At 36.8% G+C, this 25964-nt stretch overlaps 1 protein-coding gene across 4 annotated transcripts in view; it reads left to right on the forward strand.

Moving 5' to 3' along the window:
- Positions 1-2288: 2288 nt before the first annotated feature.
- CDK17 (cyclin dependent kinase 17) overlaps positions 2289-25964 on the forward strand; it is a 58307-nt gene continuing 34631 nt past the window's right edge. For 2 of the 4 annotated variants that reach the window (XM_032185284.1, XM_032185276.1), the window contains exons 1-4: positions 2289-2432; positions 6881-6919; positions 16843-17007; positions 25817-25950. In XM_032185284.1, the coding sequence (XP_032041175.1) occupies positions 2315-2432; positions 6881-6919; positions 16843-17007; positions 25817-25950 (456 nt within the window). In that variant the 5' untranslated portion in view covers positions 2289-2314. The remainder of the gene's footprint in view (positions 2433-6880; positions 6920-16842; positions 17008-25816; positions 25951-25964) is intronic. The other 2 variants (XM_032185292.1, XM_032185300.1) reach the window with 2 other exon arrangements.

Here is a 25964-nt window from a genome sequence, read left to right on the forward strand (position 1 = left end):
ACTTGCATGTGGATTCCCATTCCTGATTCCTTTTTACTATTAAATTCTTTCAAAGTCAAGTCCTGAACTTGCTAAGAATCTTGGTAAAATTGGTGCTTCAGCACTCCATGAGCCCTTCTGTAACAGGAGGAATTTTGTAAGTATAGTTAACAAAATATGTACTTTTATATTATCTTGAGATTTAGAATCTCTTGGATTTTCTAATCTGTGTCTGTTCATTTGTATGTAATATTGTTCAGCAGTAGATCTTCTTTTTGATTAGAAAATTGTGTAGGCTTAAATATTTGCAAGATTAAAAGCCAGGAACAGCCTGTTTCCATATAAAGGCATCTGTTTTTTCAGTTACTGCCCAAGTGGAAAATTGGAAAGAAATTGTTGTGCTTTCAGTTAGCTTTAGGGCATTACATAGCTAAAAATTCCATGTATCCTTTTTGAGAGTAATACATGTAGGGAGATGCAGGCTTCAAAAACAATGTAGGAGAACCAAGTAAAACCACAAATGAAGAATGTGCCCTGATATATATTTTTAAAGACTCAATTTTTAAGAAGAAACATAGGCTAGCATTTTGAAAAAGTTAAACGCAGAAACACAACAGTCTCAAATAACTTTAGAGCAGGTCCTGAACAGGAAAAGTTCCCTTGGAACATGCTCTGAGTTCAGTTTCTTAACAATAAGAATATCCTGCTTTTGAGTGAGAGGAGATAGAAATTATTCATGCTAAGGTGTGGCTTTATTGCACGTACAGAAATGCATTAAAAGAAGAGTACAGTTTGGAAACTGCTGGCCTAACTGCATCTCCAGAAGGTTATTTTTTTTCTACGTGTCTGTACACAATGCCTCTTTCTGCCTACTACTGTAGTAGCTGTGGCTGTCTAAGGTGTTAACCTTGTTGTGTAATCCACCTCTCTCCCCTTGGACACCATTCCTTCTTTGTCAGTCTTTGTGTTGTTCATCTCAGGCTGTTGGGCTCAAATCCCGAAGGTCATCTCTTATCCATCCCTGTGTTACTTACTGTAGCGTGCAGTGTAGTCTTGTGATGTTTTAGGGTGCATAGGCATTCTCCTACCATCAACAACCACTTCCAGCTTCTTCCACCAGTTTGTTCTCCTTTTTATTATCTAATATCTAACCAAAGAGTAAGCTACGCAGTTGCGAAGTGTATGCTTAGAGGGATGTTGTCAATATGAAAGTAATCATATTCAGAATTTGTTGTTCGGTGTAGATATTTAAAGTACTACTTTTTGCATTTCTCTGGAGGAGGACATCAGGGAAAACTTGATTTTCTAATTTTGTATGCGAATTATGCATTTCGGAGTGTGAAGAGGCTGATGGAAGCAGGAGAAAAGATAAGAGCAGCTCAGAAATGAAAGTATGCTGTGCTTGTGTTTGACACTGCCTGTATGTGTGTGTATTTGAGGCTATGAGCAGACAAACAAGTTCCTGTGAAATAACATTTAGGGTGAATTATCCATAGGGGGAAATGAAAGACAGAAGTGTGCTTATTACAGTGCACCATGTGTTTGCCCTTACATGACAAAGTTCACTTACCAGCTTAGACCTGTAGCAACATGCTTATCTACCTATACCTTTGTTATTATTGCTTCTTTGTTTGCCTACAGTTTTGCACAGAGAAGGTGCCTCTGTTTTGTTCCCAGTTTAGTCTTATTGCCAGACTGGAGAGGAGCATCCATTCTAGCTGTTATTGTCAGGCCCTGGCTGTCATCTGCCTAGGTAGGATTGGGTTTGAGAATTGCATTTGTGTTTAAGGCTTTTAGTGTTGTCCACTTCCTCCTCTTGTGAAAAGGGCGAGATACAGAACAGGTCAGTAACCTGTCATCCTTAAGCAGATGGGCTGAAAGGGGGTGAAGATTCAGCATCATCGTCCTCGGAAGGTTTGGTGACAGGGGAAGGTTTACTGCAGGGGAAGTGCAGTAAAGAAGGCGGTAGTGTGCGCTTGTTAAGTCTTCCAATGACTGCTAATTTTTATTATTGGATTGTAAAATTAAATAGCGATCAAATTAGCTGTTATGTTTTTTTCTTAAGCAAAGATTTTTGCTTTCTCTAACAGTTAACCAAAATTGCAAAAGTGTATGGGCACGTCTCTAGACATTCTTCTTCAGTCCAGTAGAGCTGACTTTGTCTAAGGATATTCATGTTTTATGGATAACTTGCATATTGACTTTAATTTCTTGAAGTCTTCCTCCATTTTTATGTTAGTTAATTGGTTTACTGATTAACTAATATTTTTTTTTCACTTCTTGTTTTTTAATCTCTCTTTTCAGGCTTCCTTAAGCCAGACTTAATATTGATAGAATGAAAAAGTTTAAGAGGAGACTTTCCTTAACCTTGCGTGGAAGCCAGACCATTGATGAATCGTTGTCTGAGCTAGCAGAACAAATGACAATTGAAGAGAACAGCAGCAAAGATAATGGTAAGCATATCTTTTCATTCAAATACCAATTTGATCAGGTCCTGCTTGAGTGAATGGTGTTGGGTTTTTTCATTTTTCATAGCTGCATGGAATTCCTTATCAAGCTTTTAATTTAACTCACATTTGTCTAGCCTGGTTCTTTTAACAGTCTGATATGTTGTCATTTATTGGTTTACTTTAATATCAAACTGTTATACAGCTCTTTATCCAAAGCTTCCTAATTTGCTATTTTAGTGTAGTGAGCAGCAAGGATTGTAATGCTCTTTCAATAAACACCTTATTGTATGACTTTAAAGGGTTTTACATCAACTTCATATGGCTTCAAATTCAATTTATTTCCCAAAATCGTTATTCAGTAATATATTGATAATAATTGTTTAAGTATTTTGAATAAAACTGTTTACATTATCACTGGTGATGTAGTGCACTAGTCTGAAAACTGTCGCCTCTTCATGTCTTTGAATAGAACTTCTCTTCAACAATATGAAGGCATTTAGAAACATCCAGGACACCTATCTTGTTTGTGTATTCTTATTCAGTTCTTTCGCTGATTCCATAAGCGTACTGGCTGCTGTAATATCCACGGTAATGATAATACTGCATCTGAATCCAAGTTGCAGTAATAGCAACTAGAAGAGACTGTGTTTCTTTGTTCTGTTTCCTTGGCTGCAGCATTGAAGTCATATTTCATCTTCTGTGCTGATTAGTATTACTTCTTGTTCTGCTGACATCTAAGATTTTCTCAGGTATCAAGTGATCTGAATTTTTTTCGTCTCACACCAGTAAGTGTTTCTGAATATTCAATGTGAATATTCAGGCAGGACTGGGAAATTTAAACAGAAGTAGAGGCAATGGAATTTGCCCTGCAGACTTTTAAACCCCATCCAAAATCTGTTGCATACCAAACTGACTTTACCTTTGACAAAACAAAACTATTAGTGTTTTTCATTTTTATCTTTAATCCCTGGCTTGTTCATCACTATTGTCTTCATCATGGGCTGTGCCTGATGGCTTGGAAAATTATGTCTGTTAGAGCTTTAAGAATTTATACAACAGATCTACTCCAAAACAGTAATTGTAGTATTTTTGCACTAGTATGAATAAAATACTTTGAGACGTTCTGAGCAGCTGTCCAACTTGGTTTTGCTTGCATTAGCCTTTGTTACTGACTCATATTTTCTTCAGACCTCTATATACTTCTGATAGATTGATTCCATTATGTGAATAAGTGCTAAGAATATTACTTTTGTGCTGGGAAATAAGCATCAAAAATTGTCACCAGCATCAGTGAATGTAGTGAACTGGGTTACTGAAATGATTCAGTTGAAAACTGCATCCAGGAAGAATAAAAAGGCTTTGATTTAAACTGGATCACATTCTGTGTTCTAGCTCAAGGTAGAAAGAACACAATAATGAGTTTCTGAAATGTGAGCTCATGCTATCCTAAACCTTGTATAACTCTATTTGTGGTTTATAGTATATGAGAATTATCTCAAGCAGCAATATTTAGATGCCTTCTGCATGTTTCTCAACCAACTTTGACAGACCTAACTTCTCTGAAGATATTTAAAATGTTTCTAGTTACAAATTAATTATTTATCTTCCAATACTCATTTTACTTTGCTTTCCACATTATCTCACTGGCCAAAAGGAAGCTTATATGCCAATATTTTGTGGTATGATACATACTATGTTTAGAACTGCAAGATGTTGTCAATGCCATAACAGAATACCTTTGGATACATTAAAGTGTTGTAGATCTTCTTTAAAGAGGAAGGATAATAAACACAGATTGTACTGTTGCTACATGTAATCTTTAATTCATTTCTGTCATTTAAAAAAGTTTTACTGCCATTTGCTCCCCTTTTCTGATACTTTTACAGTGCTTGTATTAGTATCAGTTTTAACTTTGATCTTACAGAGATGAACAAGATAGTACCTTGTGTTTTTTTTTTCCTTCAAGAACTCTTAGAAAGTAAGGTTGGAAAAATGCTTGCTACACCAGCTAGTCCTGCTTTTCTAAAGGAAACTCTTAACTTTCCCACTACTTAAGATATGTTGGAAGGAGTAGTTTTCAGATGGATCACAGGAGACAAGATTTCGGCAACAATTGCTGAAAAAGAAGACAGGAAATGAGTTCCCTCTTCTGGTGAAAGATAAGTTAGGGTTAGGTAGTGAACATGCCTTGGAAAATGGTCCTTCAGTGGACATAAAAATTACTTACAGAGGAATGCTTAAATGAGAATGCCTCAGTGTCTTTATATGTGCAATTGGAGTGGGAAGAAGCCTGTACTAGCTGTAAATATCAAATGGGGATACATGAGAAGAAGTCTCTTAAAGAGCGGTTTATGAGTTGATAGAGTCATTAGGGGTGGAAAAGATAGCTACGTTAAGATCTCAGAAGTGCATTTCTTTACTGCAGTAATCCTGATCTGAGAAGAAAGGAGCAACCTTCTCCCCTAGTTTTGCTTTTAAGAGGAAGAAACGGCACTTCTACCCTGTGGAATAGAGAAAAACAAATGTGACCATTTTGCAGACTTTGGGTCTATTCTTGAACTTAGAAAGCACACTGTAGTAAGTAAAAGCAAGCCAATATCTTCATCTACAAAGAATCGAAGTCCAGGGTACAGACAGTCTTCAGAAAGTGGTTCTTCATATGTAGTTTAGCCAACTCTCTTTCCCATGCCAAAGGCAAGGGTAGAACCTAAATACCAGAGGCATTTACAACAGAATTTTCTTCTGCTGTTGTGAATTTTGTTTTGTTTTTATTTTTTTCTTCCTAGAGATTAACCTGTCTCGTCTTCTGTCATTCCATTCTGATGGCCTTGTTCACTGAAAGATATTTTTTATACAAGCCAGCTTTTTTTCTTCCTGAAAAGTGTGTTCAGCTGCACCTTAGAGACTACATTCATAGAAATCCACTTCTGTGCTGACCTAGGATCCATACTCATCTCTGATTTTTCATGTGTGTCCTGTAAAATCTATATTTGAAAGTTACGGTTCAGCACTGTGATTCCAGATGTAGATCACATGCACATAATACCAGGGACCTTTGTCACAGTTGCCCTTCTGGAGTAGCCAGTCTTGCTCAGCACCCTCTCAAACTTTTCCTCTCCCAGAACAATTGCCTCTGATTCCAAGTAGCTGCTGCTCTCATCCATAGACCTCCCTTGTCATTAGCTCTAACATTTGAGTGGGTTGTTTGAAGATTGGTTTTAGAGAACATTACTCCTAATGTAGAACAAATTGTCCCATTTGTAGTTCACAGATGTAAAAATAGATGCGTAACTTCTGATTTTTTCGCAATGCATTGATACCACTGAATCAGCTGACCTTTTGTATGCAGTCTCATTTCACACACAGCCTCCTTCATCATGTTATGTCAGTACAGTCTCAGCATGCAGCACTTACCCATCAGCAGCAAAATGGGATTAGCAGGGATCAACCCATATTGTTCGGTGCAATAGCAATGCCGTAGCACAGAGCTATTGCACTGAATGTGGAATAATCAACAGTATTCTTTCTGGAACACCATCAAATTACTTTGTGACCAGAAACCTATGTATGATTAAATCTGCCTTACAAATTACATTCATCATAATTGGCTTTTGGGTGTGAAAGCATCACATAATCAGATGCATAAACCGTAAAAGTAGAGGGACTGATGAAATGCCTAATACACATCTGAAGCCTTATGAACTGTGGGCTGTACGAAGGATACTTTGGGGTATTTTTTCATCTGAAAACAGCAGCTTTGTCATGGTCTCTGATGTTTTAACATACAAAACTAACTAGTTGGATTTGTTGTTTGTTTTTAATTGTATTGATTCAAGCACAATAACATTTAGCTGGCTTGTTTCTTTAATTTTAGGTTCTACGTTAATATATGTGTTCAGATTAATATTAAAAATACTAAATGGTAATTTGTAGCACTTGACAACTAAATTTGCTCCTGAAATTTTTCCTTGCCAATGACATAGTAATGAAATTTGGCTAGAAGTAACATCCAAATCATGCATATTTAAAACCCAATTAACTGTAAAATTTATGCAAATGCTTTAAACACATATGAATATGCTCTCTAATGAAAGTGCAAAATCGGGCTGTATTGTCTAATATTATTAAATACATTACCATAAGCTCCAAGCATGCTTTTAAGATTTAATTACAAGATATGTTCATAAATACATCCACAGCTCTTGCGTTAATATATAAGTAACAATTTGGTTGGAAAGCCATTATATAATGCCTTTTTTTTCTTTATATATATTTATGTATGTATACATACTTGCTAAAACAAAACAAGTGAGGTTCTGATGGAATTGACTTCATGAACTTCACAGAATCATAGAATAATATTTATCTCCATTTAGTCTGTTGTAGCTCAATCATATGAGCATGGGATCTACTCTCACAAACACTTGCATAATTTTTTTGTAATTTTACAGGTGTGAGTAATAATGGAAGGATCAGCTACAGTAAAGTGCGTAAGTGTTTTTTAGGTTTAAGGCCTTAATGACTAGTTACTACTCTGGTAAGAAGAATAAACGTTTGTAAAATTGACACGTTGCAGTGCTGTCTTAGAACAGCCAAATTTTTATGTAGTTGTAGTCATTTCATATCATCTTCAGTACAGCTGAGAAAGTCCCATCTGCTGTGTGTGATTCCTTGAGTATGTAAGGAAAACAGTGAATTGCAACATATTTTCAAGACAATGTTCTTGGATTGAAAATATGAGCACAGAAATACTTACAAGTAATAAATCAGTACAATGTTTTTCTTGATACTGGTGGAAAGTATCAATATACAAATGCTGGGGAGGAAAAAAAAAAAAAAAAAGTCCCCAGAAGTGATAGAGCTCATTCCAGAACTATAGATTACCACAAATAACTGGCAGTTGTCACAGCTAAATACTGAACCTCGTACTCTTCCTTACACCATCCTGACAATGGTTTTATTATAGTCTGTATGTACCTTCTGTGCTGTGGCATACATCAATTTTTGTTATTACTGTTCAGTACGTTGTTTCCATCCCACGTATCCTGCACAACATAGTGTTCTTTCTTCCCTTCTGTTTTAATTTGCTCCTTCCCACAAAACCTGGAGGCTCTGTTCGTGTGTGGAAGTGCTTATGAAGTGAAATGAGCATGAAAATTCAGGGCCTGAAAGCATGTTTCAGAGACCTGTAGTCTTGAGGAGTTTTTGTCCACTCCTTAATCTGTTCCTTCAGAAGCAGAGCACAGGTTTGGCAGGAGAACGTGGCACGTAGCTGCAGAGGTGGACTCTGTATATACATGTACAACAGATTTCTGCTAGCGTAGGCTCACTGATGAAGATGTAGAAATTTGTTCTCAAGTGGCATTCAGATATACTTGTGAAGTACAGAAAAGCAAAATAAACGTTGGCTGTTTGTGTTGTTGTTTGTTTTTTCTGAAAGTAGGGCAGAAAGGAAATAGGTCCTCTCTTTCCTGATTTGATTGGCAATGTAGCCTCACAGATATTTGTGTTGGGAGCTACAGGGTAGTTGTGTGTGGGAAGGCAAGGAGGGAGGCAAGGGATACTTGGCTGCAATGCTGACATGTGTTGATTTAAATTGTACATGTAACAGTGCTCTGAAGGATTTTGTGTAGTGTAATGTCTTCTGGAAGTGGGCGTTTTAGAGGGAAAATAAGTACTGGTGGTATGTCATGCATGATAGAAGGTGTAGAACTATCGAACTTGTGTTCAAGTAAGCATTCTGATGGCCAGAACTACAGTTTTGAGAATTGTCAGCAGTATGAAATATATAAATCTCAAAGGCAGACTTTCAGCTTTGAATATTTTTCATTTGTTTGTGATCTTCTTCATCTCGATACCTAGACAGAAGCCAAAAGCTCATCATACATGTATATGAATTCAACTTTGAAAGGCTTTTTGTAGTGTATTTTAGATGTCTTGATCTCATTTTTGCCTTGTTATCATCTCTTATTTTATAGCTTATACAGAATCCATGGAAAAGCTTGTCATCCAACCCACCCTTAAAAAAATAAATAAATAAATAAAATTACAGGATCATTACAGTGCCATTGTAGTCGCTGAGATACTTCACTTTTATTTCTGGGAGAAACCTGAAGGTTGTGTTTCTTTAGTTTTCTGTCAGCATTTTTCTTCTACTATTTTACCAATATTTTCTGCCACATCTTCCAAGTGAAGAAGATATGCTCTAGATATCACTTCTCTACTCAAATAGATTAATTTTGAGCAACAGGAGGAATCCTTCAAAGGTTCTGCTTAGTTTGTAATGTTGTAATAGTCAAGTTTGAAGCTTTCATCGTATTATTTAACGAATAAATACATAGGTTTTGAATAGCTGCTCTATTTTTAGAGCTGTTTAATGTTTTCCTGGGCATCACATAATAATGTTTTATGTTTTCCTGGGCATATTCCTGTTTAACGTTTTCCTGGGTATCACATAACAGAGTCCATGGAAACAATCTCGTAAAATAACATATAAATATACAGTAATTTATGCAGTGCTCTTTATGCAGCTCCATGAGAGTACAGGTAACAGCAAATCTATAGCTGCTTTGGGTTATTCAAATATTTATTCCATTGGAGCCATCATCTGCAATCAACTAATTTTACTGATTGGGTCTGACAGGCTTCCAGCAGTGTAATTAAATATTGTATCGTGCAGGATATCAGCTCTACAATGTCAGAAATTCACATACTTACATTCTAGGACTTCTGAAGGAAGAAGGGGCTTCTTGACAACAGCTTCTTCAGGAAAGCAGCTTATTCAAAATATTTTGTATTGCAAGTCCAAAAAAAGTCAGTCTATTGCCAACAGACATGTAATAACTGAGTGGCCATTAATACAGCATTCATTCAGGTTAGTTAAATGAATATGTACCAGATAATGTTAAAATATGATGGAGCTATACAACAGTAGCACTTACAACTTTGAAGCAGTTGATATAAATATTTTTAAAAGGTTATCATGATTGCAAGGTTCATGCAAAGCTGTCTAGAGAATGAAAATTTAGTTTCATTTGCATAGAGTTTTAACATTTCCCTGTTCTCTATCAAAATGGAGAAAGAAGAAAAAAAAAAAGCACACTGGAAGTTTTCTGAAATGAGGGTGAGGTCAAGGTAGACAGAAAAGAAACTGCATAGAGTTCTGTCCTACAAAAAAGCAGTAGCTTATTCTCAGGGCATTTAATGAGATTTCACCATAGTTGAGCCAATCCAAAGTCAAGCTGCAGCTAAAAGTGATGAGTGAAGTTGTGCCTCCTCCCTCGTGTCTGCACTTAGCAGTCTGCGTGTCCTGTGATGGCCTAGTTCAGAAACCTAAATCAAAATTACCCTTCTTTTTGCCAGGGGAGGACCTAGGACAGTCTTTCTGGTAGCAGCTGTGAATTGTCAGGCTTGCTGTTACACGTTTACTTAAAATATAGAGCGTGCCTGGGTTCACTCCTATTTCTGAGGTCATAGGTGCCCGAGTCAAAGTCTCCAACATCTGTCTTATTTTGATTAGACAAAGCTCCTGTTGTGTACATTATTTATTTGAAATTCAAAAATATATTTATGCATTAGTATGTTTCCCATCTCCAGAATGGAGGTTACTGAATAATGCATTTTCTTGCAGACTTACTCAGCTCTATCAGCAATGCCTGATTTAAGGGGAAAATGTCATCACGTATGACAGGTGATTTTGATTCTTTATTAAAGCTAGCTGAAGCAAATATCATTCCACAATTCAGACAGTGAAATCTAAAAGCCAGCTTGGTCTTTCTGTCACATAATAGAGATACTCATGGGGCCTGAAAAAAAATAAAAAGAGTTAGTTGAATATCTGGTATTAGATATTCATAAAATGTGTTTTAAAACGCATTTACATTCCTAATGAAAACACTTTCTTTCCTTAATCCACCGACTGACTGACATGTGACAGTATGTCAGTAGCTGAGACCTTGCATAGAAATGCCAAGCAATTTGCAGTCTCTCTGGATCTCAGATTAAGTAAATCCAGTTAAGTAAATTCAGCACAGGAACAAAAGAAGTGGTGTGGCCCTTTAAGACAGATGGATAAGAAGAAGAAACATTGGGGATACATTGAAAAATGCTGAACTTGGGAATAATTTCAGGCCAGCGTTTGTGGTTACTTTAAATTACAGTTAAAGGAAGAAGATGAGGCATCTTTATAACCTCGTAAAATAGTTGTTCTTAATTAATTCAGCGGACAAGCTTCTTTGTTATATTGACTATTGTTCTGCTCCATACTGGCAGTGCTCCTGTTTATGACATAAAAAATTGGTTTCATTTATGCTTAAGCATAAATTTCTGTCACTTTATAATTGAAAGATTTCAGCATTTTATTTGAGTTTTCTGTTTCTTACATGTTTGTTAGCAGTGGTGTTGGCATTATTTCAAACACAGCAAGACAGTACCTTACTGGGCACTGTATTTTCTTAAAATACAAGTGTGTTTTATAAAACAGATCAGCAATGTGGTTTAGCAACTCTTAAAACATCAGTAAGCCAGGCTGCCTGTATTTTGAAGAGTATTTTCTTTCAATGGTGCTGTTGTAGTTATTTTGTATTGTGCCAATAATAACAGAAGTTTGAGTGATAGGATGCAAGAAATACAAGAAAATGATCCAAATAACATAAAACAGCTCAGCATACACCAAACTTGAAAATCAAGTAGTGCAGTAGTGTACAGTCACTATGTGTTGCCCAACTGTAAACCGAGAGATTTGCCAAGATGTACACCTAGCAAGGTAGCATGCATCTGGCGTTATAAAAAAGGTGCACGTGTGTGTATGTGTAAATAATTACAACAAAAGGGTACGTTCATATTTCAAAAAGGGTTCAGGGCATTGAGAAGAAAAATGAGTTTTCTGTACACTAGCATAATGTGTCTAAATATTTTCATTTGGAAAATATTAACCTTTTTTTACGTTTAAAGGAAAGATTTGCATGATTAGTCTTAATGTACTATAGTAATTAGTACATCTTAAGAAATGTAGGAGTTGAACTGAATTTAGTAGTTAATCCTTGAAAGATGAGACCAAGATGAAGTGATTTTGTAGCCAGAATATGAAGCAAATACTGTATTAACTGACCCAATATGATTCAAAAAGAACCACCTCCTCTCTTTCAGCTTGCTTTTCATATTATAAGCTTTATCAGTTTGGAATTAAAGCTTGTAGAGTGGACTGAGGAAAAAGAGCTAGAGAAGAACAATTACTGAGGCTCTTGCAGGAATGAGTGTTTGTGACAGTGGGAACAAAGCACTTGCAGCTGCACCCCTGCAGCAGGAGTTTTGCAGTGTAAGGACAGACGCAGTCCTGGATAGTCCTCCTGTCTCTGCTGGTGACAATTCAGGGAAAGTCTAAGATTAGAGCCCAAAATGTAACAGCATTTCCCATGGGTACTCTAATAGTTTCTGGTTCAGAGACTTCCTGAGCGTGTTCCTGTGCATTTAGTAACCCCGAGCAGGTCGCTTGTTCAGTCTCCCCTTGCATCTTGTAAGCTCTGGGTGCTCGTCACATCCTGTGGTGAGGAGTTTCCACAGACTGCGCGTTGTGAAGAACCACTTCCGTCTGTTGTACTTACCCTGCCTCTGAGAGCTTTCACAGTGACCCTGCCTCTTGGGCTGGAGGAGGTGATCAAGCTGTGTGTCCCCTTACAAGCCTGTGGATTGTGTCACGTCTTCTGCAGTTGCTGCTTTTTGAAGTGGAACAGGCCTAGGCTGTGTAGGCATTCTTTCTGCAGCAGCGCTTTTGTCTTCGGTCACCCTTGTAGTACTTTTGAGAGCCCTTTATGGTCCTCATCTGTTTGAGAGAGGAAGACAAGATCTGTGTATGATGCTCAAAATGCAATAGACCCATCCGTTTGCATGGTGATTACTCCCCTGTAATTTCTGATCATTGTTTTTTTAGCTGTAGCGGAACATTAAACCAATAGCACCGTGAAGATATCTACTGTAGTACCAGAAACACCTCCTCCTCTCTAAAAAAAATCGTGTCAGCTAAGCCTTTGGGTGGTTCTGAGTTATATTTACCAAGTACAGTGATGCTAACTTAAGGAATGTTAGTGAGTTCTATATAGTGAAACATTTTTTTTTGAAGACAAACCAAACCTATAATCACAGAGATAAAATTGTAAGAGGCAATTCATAGATGTATGTAATAAAGGCATATAACTTTTATAGATAGCTTTGACTCATCTTATTCAAGAAAAATCAGTTGCACTATAATGTCACAATAAAAACTGCCGCACTATCCTTCAAACATAGTGATTCAAAGTATTACTAATATTGCAAAAAATGAATTCTTAAGTGGCTGAATTCAAATTGTGACTTAGGGGTCTTGGAGATTGTTGAACAGTGTTAAATACTGTTTTTGAAAGTGTGGCTTTTAAGTGTTTGTATGTTTAAAATGCACAAATAATAATAAACAGTCTTGTAAATTCACTTTCAGCAGAGTTTGCTTGATCATTTTCAATATTTGTTCCAACTCTAACATGTTACTGTCGCTTTTAGGGAGGAGGCAGCACACAAATGAAAATTCATGTGACCATTACTTTAAATGTTTATAGCATACCACAATGCAAATTTAGCTGCATAGGCTATAACAAAAAGACTTTTTCAGATCATAAGTCTTTGTTACACCATCATAAAAAGAGAATGCTATGTGATCCTTCCTTTTTTTTAAAAAAAAAAAAAAAAGTACTAGAATTAAAAAAAAAAAAAAAAAAACTTGTAATCAAGTACCATTAATAGTTCTCTTAGTAAAAAGCATACTAATAATTTGAGAGCGCTTGCAACTTCATTTCATTGTTTGCAGGTAGTTATGCCTGGCCTACTACACGACCTAAATTATTTTTGCTAACTTTTGTAATGGGTTCCATAATTTAGAACAGTACATATGACTGTGCAGAAAGGTAATAGTTGTCTCTGATTACAAAAATTATTTTTGTATAATTAGATCTTATATTAAACATTAATATTTAATTTTATATAAATTAGCCATTTGCCATTAATTCTGTGTTTATCCTTATTGACCAGACTTTTTTTATATGTTAAGATATTTTAGTTGTTTTGTTTTAAACTGTAAAATATATCCAAATCTACCAGTGCCACAAGGAAAACACATTTTTGAAATAATCATGTCTGTTCATCACACTTTTATGTTCATTACTAGCATAAAACCTAATCTTTGCTTAAATCATTTGGTGTATTCAAAAGTTCTGACCTTTTTAATGTGCTACACAGTTTTTAGAGATGATCTTTTTATCAGGAAGACAAAAAATGTAATATACAACAGAAACTGTCAACTTCATACATATGTGAATGCAAATGTAGTCCACATGTGTGGGTACGCTCCAATGTGGTTAATTATACTAGACTCATCAGAAAATGCAAATATCTAGATGTAGGGTATGATTTGACAAGACCAAGATGTTATACTGTCTCACTTGTAAACAGCTTTGCCTCAAGCCATATGGCCCTGCCTTTTCCTTGTCATGCCTCTGGTACTTTCTGACCCTTCTTGAGGTGTATGCTGGAATCTTACTTTTCTCATTGTAATTAGAAACTGAATATTGTTCATGCAGAATTTTCATTTTTGTGAGAAGCACTAAATCTTGCCATATAAGAGGTATTTTCAGTTACACATCACTCTGTCTCAGCAGTTTGCTCGAGGTTTAAGTTAGCCTCCAATGATAGTGACACTAGTGTCTGAGTTGAAAAACATTTGTATGTTTTTTAGCAGTAGACTTCCATACTAAAGAAATTTTCCGAGAACTTGGTTATAAGGTTTACTGTTAGAGCTTGGGGGAATTTGAGGGGCTCTTGCTGTTTTTGGTGTATCAGGGCTTGGTCAAAGGGAGGAGAGTTTTGCTTCCCATATTTTCCCAGAAAAAAATACCTTTGAGTTGGTTTTCTTGAAAATCCGTTTTAGAAACAATTGAAATTAAGTAGAATTACATATTTTAGAAATTATGTAAAATTACATATTTTATATATTTTTAATTTTACATATTTTATATACTACTTATTGCATATATAGGTAATAAAATGAAGTAATAATTTCAAAATTAGACCCCACCAAGCGCTGTAGTCACACCCAGTGATGACTGTCTTCACAAAACAAACTGTGCACTGAACGGTGGTTTACATTTTCAGAGTTAGCATTCATTTGTTCAGCATCGTGTACAAATTCATGGTTAGGTTTTTGGTCTAAAAGCTGGGCGAAATTCAACCAAAGATTAGTAAGAAAGTTGGAAAGCAGAAGGCAACTTTTAATATGTAGAAAATGAATGTAGAGGTTGTGCTATATCCGAACCAATGTGTTTTCTGTCGTGGTGTTAGTAGCTAGGTTTTGTTCAAAAATTGGCAAGGAAGAAATGTACTGCCTACTGCCCTAGGATCGATGTAGTATTGAATGCACAGAACAAGGAAGCTGAGGCTCAAATAAAAAGAGATGATTAGAAATAAATACTTAGGCCAAAGAAGCACAGAGTTTTAGAGGTGAAGGCACCAATCACTCTTCATGTACGTATACACGGATGCCTGGTGTAGTCTTCCTCTTATTCACCCCCCTCTGAAGCTGTGTTTATGAAGGATGCTAATGGAAAGCTGCAGGCAGGATCACAGCAGTGCTGACATGTCCTTTCAAATTCTACCTTCTGCCTGAAGCCTTTTTTTGGCTTTTTATTTTGTTTCCTACAGCTGCTGGGTTAAAATGATTTTTGTCTTAATCTATTATTCATGTTATATGCAAAAAATCCTTGCATAATTACTTTTTAAAGTCACTGGCCTATCCTTGGGTGTTTCTGTCTGTGTACTTCTGCCTCTTGTTTTAGACTATCAGGCCCTAATATATCCAGGGTTTTTGTACGTGTGTGGGAGTTCTGGGGGAGAAAAGGAGCTCCCTTCAAGTCCCTGTTTTGCTTAGGTTACGAGGTGTTTGTTGTTTTCCTTTCTCGCTGAAATTCTGCTTTCTGTGAAATGAGGTTTCCTAGCTGTATTCTTATTTTGGAAGGAAAAGCAAGGTTTTGGGATCCCTGCATGTGCGAATATGAGTCAGGGTGATGAAACAGCATCCCAGATTGCTCCCTGTCACAGCACAGAGGGAAGCTGTGAGCAGATCCCAGCTGTGCCATGCCCTCAGAGCAGCAGCTCCAAAAGCGCCTGGCAAGGCTCCGCTCAGCTGCACTCACGCTGCAGTTGCTCAGTGCAGGGGTGCTGGCTTTTCTGTCCTCCAGGCAACACCAAACAAGCTGTATCTGTAAGTGTAACACGAATCAGATGATGGAAAAACAAACTGAACTGTTCTTTTGGCACATTTAATCTGCAATGCTTGGGTTCTGGGCATTTCCCTAGCGTATGGGGGTAGAGCTTGTATGTAGCTTCCTTTCCCCCGTGCACATTTTCCGTAGTGGCAGTATTTCTTTTTTAAGCTCCTGTATGAGTGACTTCATCAGTGGCTCTGATCAGTCCCGCTTTGTGACAAGCAATGCAAGCTGTCTTCTGTTCTGCTTCTTGTTGTGGTTAAAGAGCCTCCCTGCTTTTGGAGAGCCTGCTTCCAGAAACGCAGCTAGTGCACGCGTGCAGTCAGCCTGGCTGGGGGGACGCGAACGCTTCATTGATGTATGCAGCTGTGTAGCGGGTTTTAACATTTCTAATGTTGCTCCTCTCTTGGAAAGTGTTTATCAATAATTATATAATAATAGAAACAAATCTTACAATCCTGCTGATGTGTCCAAGTCCCGTTTGAGACATAATCCGATGGAAAGCCAAAATAACTGTTTTAAATACTTAAAGGTTATCAGAATAATAAATCACCTTAATTACGGCATGACCGCTGCGGTGTGTACCGACAGGTACGTTTCCTTCTAAGGACTTCCAGTAGCAGGACCTCACTGCTAGTGACCCTCAAGAATTGTGAGAGCATGAGTATTTCTAAAGGCGTGCTGTTGAATTTGCTCATTGCGTGAGTTGATCTAACAGCTGGTTTATTTAAATTATAGCAAAGATAAAACATTGAGCAATCAGAGAAAGTATTAATTCAGAAGAAAAAAAAAATAATAATATTAAAAGCTACTTTCTGTGCTAATTTGCATTTTTAGACTGTATATTCAGACTGTTTTTCTGATCAGTAGCAGAGTGACAGAATTTAATAAAATGAAATTTGGGGAATATTTAAAGCTGTGCTTTGCATTAACTTGCTAATAGAGAAATGGCTGTAGTATTGTGGTCTACTGTTACTATAAAAGAGAATCTTACCAGAATGGTGATTTCCTGTATAGTAACTGTTTTTTTTCTTTTTTCTTTTTCCTTTTTTTTTTTTTTTTCTTCTGGCATGTTCCTGACACTCCTACTTGCTTATGGGAATGAATATGTTGATCCTTGTGAATTGTAGAACCAATTGTGAAGAATGGCAGGCCTCCAACGTCTCACAGCATGCACTCATTTCTCCACCAATACACAGGATCTTTCAAGAAGCCCCCTTTACGGAGACCACATAGCGTCATAGGGGGCAGCCTCGGCTCTTTCATGGCAATGCCCAGAAATGGGAGCAGATTAGGTAATATACTATATTGTTTGTTTAAACTCGTTTTCCTATGAGAATAATATCTGTATGGTTTCTTAGCAAGAGATATAGTTACTGTAATGCTTTAATAAATCTCTGGGAATACATTTTTTTTTTCTGGGGTTGTTGGAGAAACTTCTTTTTAAGGTACTAAATGTCTCTTAAAGATTTTCAGGAACAGCAATTATAAGAACTCACAGAAGTCATCCATTAATTTTTGACAAGTTACAAAATGCTCTCATAATGCCTTATAAGGAACCTGTATGTCCGGCTCAGTTAAGCATTGGTGAGGACTACAACAACTGAGTATGAGAAAAATAAAGGTTAATCATCCTATGTGTGGAATTGAAAAATACATGATGTATTATTTAGACTTCTCAGTAATACAGGGGGAAAAATTGCTTTTTTTCGGTGATAAAATAAGACCACTCAACTATAATTATCTTTTTGTTGTGGTGTTGAGCTATATTTGCAGTTCTGTTGGGCAAATGAGTTAGAAATATGTTTTGTCTTCTGCTTCAAGTAATTTGTCATGTTGCTGCCTCCAGTCACCGGTAATGTTTTACCCTGCTTTTATGTTATTTTAAATTATGTTTAATTAATTGATACTAGAAAATGAGAGCAAACCGGTTTAATTAGAATTTTATGAATTTTTCAGTCTTTTGCCCTCCTTTCGAAGTGTGATATTTAAACTGATCTTGCTCAAGATTAAGCTACAAGTGAAGATACTCATCAAACCAATTATATCCTCCTCTGCTGTAATATCACTTATCACATTAAAAACATTGCCGCTTTACTGTTTATGTTACCATTCAGTCCAGGAAAAAGGAAAAAAAACAACATTCTGTCCTCTTGAATAGAGTTTTGCAGCTGTTACCACACACACACAACAAAACAGTTTTTTATGTGTGTATAGATTTGACTACAGGATAATTCCTGATTTTGCTCAGGTACTCAGGTTTTATATATTACTCTCCTCCTACCCTCCCCCATTTTTTTCCTAGACAAGCTTTGCTTGAGTAACAATTGTCAATAATCTAACAGGAAGACAATTTTTTTGTTTGTTTTGTTTTTTAAATGTATGTAAAGATACCTCTGCTTAGGACTACTTAGTGTTTTATGGGTTATTTGCCAAATCATCTGTATATAAAATATGTACTGGAACAGCAGAAATGTATACTTTTGTATTCCTGTATGTTGCATTTTAAAACATGCTAAGCATTTTTAAATGCGTGTTTGCCAATAACTCATCAAGCTTCCACTATAACTTCAAATGAGCTTTGCCTAAATATATATATATATTATATATAATCATAGAATCATAGAATATCCTGAGTTGGAAGGGACCCTTAAAGATCACAGGTCAAGGGAGGTGATTGTCCCGCTCTACTCTGCGCTGGTGCGGCCTCACCTCGAGTACTGTGTGCAGTTCTGGGCACCACAGTATAAAAAGGACATGAAACTGTTGGAGAGTGTCCAGAGGAGGGCTACGAAGATGGTGAAAGGCCTGGAGGGGAAGACATACGAAGAACGGCTGAGGTCACTGGGCCTGTTCAGCCTGGAGAAGAGGAGGCTGAGGGGAGACCTCATCACAGTCTACAACTTCCTCGTAAGGGGGTGTCGAGAGGCAGGAGACCTTTTCTCCATTAACACCAGTGACAGGACCCGCGGGAACGGGGTTAAGCTGAGGCAGGGGAAATTTAGGCTTGACATCAGGAGGGGGTTCTTCACAGAGAGGGTGGTTGCACACTGGAACAGGCTCCCCAGGGAAGTGGTCACTGCACCGAGCCCGTCTGAATTTAAGAAGAGATTGGACTGTGCACTTAGTCACATGGTCTGAACTTTTGGGTAGACCTGTGCAGTGTCAAGAGTTGGACATATATATACATATTATTATATATATATAATTAAAAATATATAAAAATAATTAAAAAGCAATATATATATATATATATATATATATATATATATATATATATATATATATATTGCTTTTTAATTATTTTCTGATTTTCTCAGTGGTATTTTAAACCTGAAAAATACTAATGCATAAGCCATACAAAATAATGTAATTTGTTTTTCAGGTGATCAAATTTCGTGTGTTTACCTGACACAATTTGAAAGTCTTAGTCTGTAGGAAGTGTTACAATACCATATGTTAAATAGCTACAGATTCCTGCAGAATTTGTAATTTCATTAAGTAGTGTTCAATAGTGTGCACTAAAACACCTCTGTTTCTTTTGAATGCAGTGATACCTGTTCTGCAATGCTATGGTGCATTCTTTATTAGGATTCTCTGAGTCTGAGTTTTTTACATCTTTTTCATCATCTATTTTCCTTTTTTCTCTGTAAGGAATAGTCTTTGGAAGCTCTTTATTTTATTATCCCCTCCTTATCTGATGAAAATTTAAGCTATGTTATATAGTAGCATTTGTCTGCACAAGCAAAATTACTTATGTTCTCTCCACTGTTTCTTTGCATCTTTCCTCCCTCTCTTTCTACCATATGGGAATGGTTATTACTCAGCAGGATGCTGATTTTTTTTTTTCCATTGGGATAATGACATCAGAAATGAAATAGTCAAATATCCCACACTACATGAAGTTGTTGTTTTTTTTTCCTTTGGTACCTTCATCATATTTTCTTTCAATTTTTTCTTCTAGTCCAGTGGTGGGAACTTGCTATTAGAGACCCTTGAAATAGCATGAAATGGTGGCAGTAAGAGGATGGTTAATTGGTTAAAACAAACAAACAAGACCTGCCCACAAGTGCATTCTCAGGCTGATTTGCTTTTGAATGAAATTATAACAATTGGTCGTGATACCTGGGAGGGGTATTTGTTTTCTGAGCACTGACTATGAGTTCCTGATGTTGTGGTAATGTGTAAAATCGTAAAACATTATTTTTAGAATTTTCTGCCTGAAAAAACATTGCTGTTAGTTTAAGTATTGTAAAATGTTTTGTAAAGATAGAAAATTCTGGCTTATCTCTAAGAAGTCTGTCTTGAACATGTTGTAATTCTTTCTTTTTTTTTTTAATCTAGTTTCCAGTTATTTTGATGGTTTTCAATAATGTAGAAGACTCTCAGGCCAAACTGTGACAGCCACGTCACCGATACGGATGTTGAGTTGTTTAGCTCACATATATCTGGATAGCTTCTAAATTGCTGCACTTCCAGAAGCGTTTAACTGCTGTTATCTATTATGGAGCCAGAATTAATAAACTGATTTTGGAGTTGATCTGGCTGAATGCAGGGCTGACTTAACTGTCCTTGTTCCATATTTATGTTACTGGGAACATTGAAGAGGTGTTTGGAATACCCAAAGCCAGCTCTGGCTGGCATGGATCTCAGGCTAACCATCCTGGTGATCCTTACTAGCAGCAGCAGCTTATCTGTTTTTGCTAGCTGTGTTGATACAGTTATGGAGATGTTTTGTTTCAATTTGATGTTTCCATACTGCTTTATATTTTAATCATGTTAATAGCAAAGGCAATTTCTCAGTATTGCCTTCCTCAATTTGAGTTGTTAGTAAAACTGGTAATAAAATTTAGCCACTTAATAGAAAAGTAAGCTTTAGGAAAGAATTCCTTGAAGGAATCCAATATGCAATTCTTGTGATTTTTATTTATTTATTTTATAATCATTGGAAATAAGATAGAAAGATCATGCAGTCTGACTCACTACTGACTAATTAGTGGGTATTATTTTAGCTCATTTGGAGGAGTTTTCATCTGTTACACTGAAGGTTCCCTTCACTAACTTCTTTTGTGGTGCACTCCTCTCAACTGAAATGAGGACAACCTTTTCTTTTAAATGTACTTCCATAATTTTGTTGCTATATTGCAGTCATCTAGACCTTTTTATTACACAGCCATACTGGGTATTTAATTTGGTATGTAGACTACGTTAAAATAAACATCTTCATAAGAGAATGGTTGTGGTATTCAGTGAAAGCAATTCAATAAATTATTGAACCATTAAAACCTCTGAAGACTATGCAGGTTGGCTTTGGTGCAGGTGAACTTGCCTTTAGAAAAGCTTGGTGAAATTAAAGAATTATTTGCATGATTTTCATCATTGCTTAATTAAATATTATCATCATGCAGCGGTATAAAATGATCAAAATGCCTCATTCCAGTTCCTACGCTATTAAAATAATGAACATAAAGCTCTACTAGTACCTTTTTAATTTAATAAAATAAAGGGACACATTTTTAAAAAGCTCAAAGTATCCCTATTTAGAATATAATTAAAACATTTGCAAACTCTTACAGATAGGAGCTGTTGCGTAATCAGCCTATCAGAAATTCAGGCATGTGTTTAATGATAGATTTATTTGGATGGTACCAACAATATCTTGCTTAAAATCTTTAGGTCCGTTGTGAGTATGTAGCTTATCAAGACATATCAAAATTAATCATATCACTGTAGTTTTCAAGATAGACTGACCGTATCTTGTTTAAGTTTGAAATAGTATATTTTTGACTTGAATGGGGCAGACCCACTTTGTCTTCTCATTCCTGATTTGTAAAGAGCAGAGTGGCCTTACAGCTAAAATATCTGTTCCAAATGTATGGTTATGTGTTACTGGTTCTTGAAATATTCCCTAGTTTTGTATTATTGCATAGGTACTCTTTTTAGTAGAATTATCTTTGTCAACTAGGGTACTCTTTGTAGTTGTGGATGTTGCATTTTGAAGTGTATTTTTTACAGCAATTTCATAATAAATAGGCTTTTGTGAATTGAACAGCATGTGTTCCAAGATAACAAGTATGACAGTATCAGTCACGATTACTTTCATGAAAGTGTCAGTCTCTCTCTCTCTCTCTCTCTCTCGCCCTCTCTCTCTCTCTCTCTCTCTCTCTTTTAATGATGCAATTGCTTCATGGCTTAGAATACAATACCTCTTTAGTTTCATGAATCCTACTTTGTGAGGTTGCCTAGATAACTGTTTCTTGTCTAGCTTCTCTAAAGAAAGCTGGCTTTGGGGCCTCACCAGTGGACTTAGACTAACACAAGGATAGATAGATTGGGTAGCAACAGCTAGCAGCTCTTACACTTAATTTTACAAGGAAAGTCTTTAGAATTGTAATTGCTAAAACAGATAACATCTCTCAGAAAAGTCTTTTAGAAAGAATTGTTTTTAAAGAACTCATAGAATCATAGAATATCCTGAGTGGGATGGGACCCACAAGGATCACCAAATCCAATTCCTGGCTTCACACAGGACTGCCTAAATATTAAACCATTTGTGTGAGAGTTTTATCCAAATGCTTCTTAAACTCGAGCAGGCTTTGGGGCCATTCAAGTTTTGCTGAAATCCAAAAAGATCACAGCAACTGGCTTCCTTTGGTTAACTAGATGGGTAACCTTGTCATAAAAGGAAATTATGTTCAGTAATCAGGATTTCCCCCTCATGAACCCGTGTTGGCTGTGACCAATAACTACAATGTCTTCCTAGTGTTTTTCAATAACTCCCAAAATAATCTCCATGATTTTAACAGGCATTGAAGTGAGACTGGCAGGCCAGTCGCCTGGCAGTACCAGGGTCATCTTTTTTGCCCTTCTTGAAAATTAGGACAGCATTTGCTAGCTTCCAGTCAACTGGGGCCTCTCCAGATTCATTCCCAAGAATGCTTAAAAATAATTGAGAGGTCTCACAATGACATCAAGCAGCACTTTGAGTACCCTGGGATGAATCCCATCAGGCCCTATGGGTGTATGTGCATCACTGATACGGTGAATGTGCTGTGTACCAGATACGATAATGCTGAGATAATAGTCTTGCTGCAAATAATGTTTTCAATAATGGTTTTATATTACTAAAAACAATTTTGTACAGCTTGCTACAGATCTTTAAAAACACGGCTATCGAGTTTCTGTAGAGAATGAGAGAGATCTTGCAGAGATTTGGCAAAAAGTAACATTTTGTCTACTTAGTTTAAGGTTAAAGCTGATCTTTGGAAATCACTTTCTGACAATCTTTTTCCTCTTGTTCACTAACAATTCTCTAGAAGCACTGATGAATATTTGTATTGTTTGAAACCTGAAGATCGCTCCTTATTACACAAGAAATGCAGTTTATTTTTTCCCTTTCATTCCAAATCTGAGCATGACTTGCTGGCAAAATTCTGATGCGTTGTGGTCTTTTAATCAAAATTCAGTTTAGATCCACACTGCTGCTGAAAATTTTGCTTTGTGTATGGGATATTCACTTAATTCGTGTATTTAATTACAATACTTTTGATTTAAAATGCTGCCAGTACCTTATGAGTTAATCTTTTTATATCCATTCTGTTTTCTCTAAAAGGAAATTCTTTGTACTAAGGAAGAATTTGGTCCTTTGAAGTCTACATGGTTCTATGTCAGCTAAACTAGACAAACATTTTAGAAGATGTGTTGATAACCAAATTTTGGCCTGAAGGGTTTTTTTCTTGAAAATCCAGCTTGCTTTCTTGCTGATAGTGATGAAACCTACACATTCTCTTTTTGCTTTTTATTGCTGTAATTCTGTGCAAATGTTAAATATTCTCAGGTATTCTGGTGGTAAGATTGAATTGAGCTCTGCATGTTTTGTTCACATAAGTGTTTTTTCAGAGTAGAGTTCTGGAATTTTTTAGTTGTTTCTCATGTTCTCTTTTACCTTGTACAAGATCATGCTTAATACCTAAAAACAGTAGAGGTCAGGCAATTTGTCTTTTGAAGCATCTCTTTTGTAGGTGTAATTATCACAGAATCATAGAATATGCTGAGTTGGAAGGGACCCACAAGGATCGAGTCCAACTCCTGGCTTCACACAGGACCACCTAAGTATTAAACTATATGTCTAAGAGCTTTGTCCAGACACCTCTCAAACTCCATGAGACTTGGTGCTGTGACTACTTGCCTGGGAAGCCTGTTCAAGTGCCCAACCACCTTCCTGGTGAAGAACATTTTCCTAACACCCAGCCTGAACCTCTCCAGACACAGCTTCATGCTGTACCTTTGGATCCTGTCGCTGTCCCCAGAGAGCAGAGCTCAGCGCCTGCCCCTCTGCTCCCCTCGTGAGGAAGCTGCAGGCCGCCATGAGGCCTTTCCTCAGCCTGCTCTGCTCTGGGCTGAACAAAACAAGTGACTTCAGCTGCTCCACACATATCTTGTTCTCTAGACCCTTCACCATCTTTGCAGCCCTCCTTTGAATGCTTTTAAATAGTTTTATGTCTTTTTTTTATACTGTGGTGCCCAAAACTGCACACAGTACTCAAGGTGAGGAGGGTGCACCAGCGCAGAGCAGAGCAGGACAGTCACTTCCCTTGACCAGCTGGCAATGCCATGCCTGATGTGTGCCAGGGTTCAGCTGGTCCTTCTGGCTGCTAGGGCACACTGCTGGCTCATGTTCAACTTGCCACCAACCAAAACCCCAAATCCCTTTCTGTGTAGTTACTATCCAGCATCTTGTCCCTCAGTTTGTACATAACATCCAGGGTTGCCCCTTTCCAGATGCAGAATCTGGCACTTACCCTTGTTAAACTTCATATTGTTGGCGATTATCCAGCTCTCTTAATTTGTCAGGATCTCTCAGCAAGGCCTCTTTACCCTTCAGGGAGTCAACAGTTCCTCCCGATTTGGTGTAATCTGCCAATTTACTTAGTATACCTTCAAGTTCTGCATCCAAGTCATTTATGCAAACTTTAAAAGAGAAATGCCCCTAAAATGGAGCCCCACAGAACCCCACTAGTGACTGTGGAGTTAGATACTAGCGGTATTTAATCTGTATAGTAATTTGGAGCTCAGATATTTCACAGGTGAGGATGGAACATTTTTTAGAGTGAATTGCTTATATGACCAATTTCCTTTCTGTGATTCTATTGTGAATGCTTTTGCAATTCACTTGCATCTTTATGCTATTAAAGACACCACCATGATCTTCTCTTCATTCTTTATAGTACTTGTCTTCCAAGTCCTGGAATATTCTGTGCTGCTAAAAAGTAACTTATATGTACATATATAACATGTGTAAACTGTTTTATGTGGATGAATCTACAGGATTGTGTTAAAAGTACTAGTTTAAATTTTTGTAAAGATCCTGCAGTATCATGTAACTCAAGCTGTGTGTTATTAATATTTCCCCATAAAATAATAAATATCACTAAATTCTTAATGAATCCCAGGTCCTCTGCTGAACTGACTTGTGCATTGGAGGCCTCTGTTCAAGCAGTCAGAATATGTCCCGTTACTCCACACATACACGCCAGTGGTTTTTACCTCTACAATTTCTGTATTTGACATTTCTGAAAATAACACCTATACTTTTCAGTGTTTTGTTTGTTTGTTTTTAATTTTCCGAAAATATATTTACGTGTCTAGCATCAGGTAGTCTGAAAGTCTTAAATATTCTCATTAATGTTTTATATATTTTCCAATGAATCTCAGGTTTCCTTTGCAAACACAAGTTTCTTAATACAAGAGCAGCAAAACAAGAAGAGTTAATGAGGGAGTTCAGGAACTGAAATCGTGAGGGGAAGGTGGCTTGTAGGAATTAAAATTAGGATTTGACTGTCTGTCTTCTGTTTTGGAAAATTCAGTTCTGCTGCAAACCAAGTAAGAAAAATGATAATGAAGTTTGCATATGAATTTTATGAAGTAATGCTTTTCATTTTGCAATTTGTGAGGCATAAGTGTATCAGGACTACCATGGCTGGGATGAGCTTTTGATATAAAAACTACTGCACACTATAGATACAGTTTTCTGTCTGTACAAGAGAGTTGTTTAGTGGAATATTGATTGATTGTTTTCATTATTTCTTTTTGATTATTTTTAAGATATTGTTCATGAAAATCTGAAAATGGGGTCAGATGGTGAAAGTGACCAAGCTTCTGGAACATCATCTGATGAAGTTCAGTCTCCCACTGGTGTTTGTCTCAGAAATCGGATACACAGACGAATCTCAATGGAGGTAATTTACTTCTC

This window comes from Aythya fuligula, chromosome 1, assembly GCF_009819795.1.
Source record: "Aythya fuligula isolate bAytFul2 chromosome 1, bAytFul2.pri, whole genome shotgun sequence".
Classification (NCBI taxonomy): Eukaryota; Metazoa; Chordata; class Aves; order Anseriformes; family Anatidae; genus Aythya; species Aythya fuligula.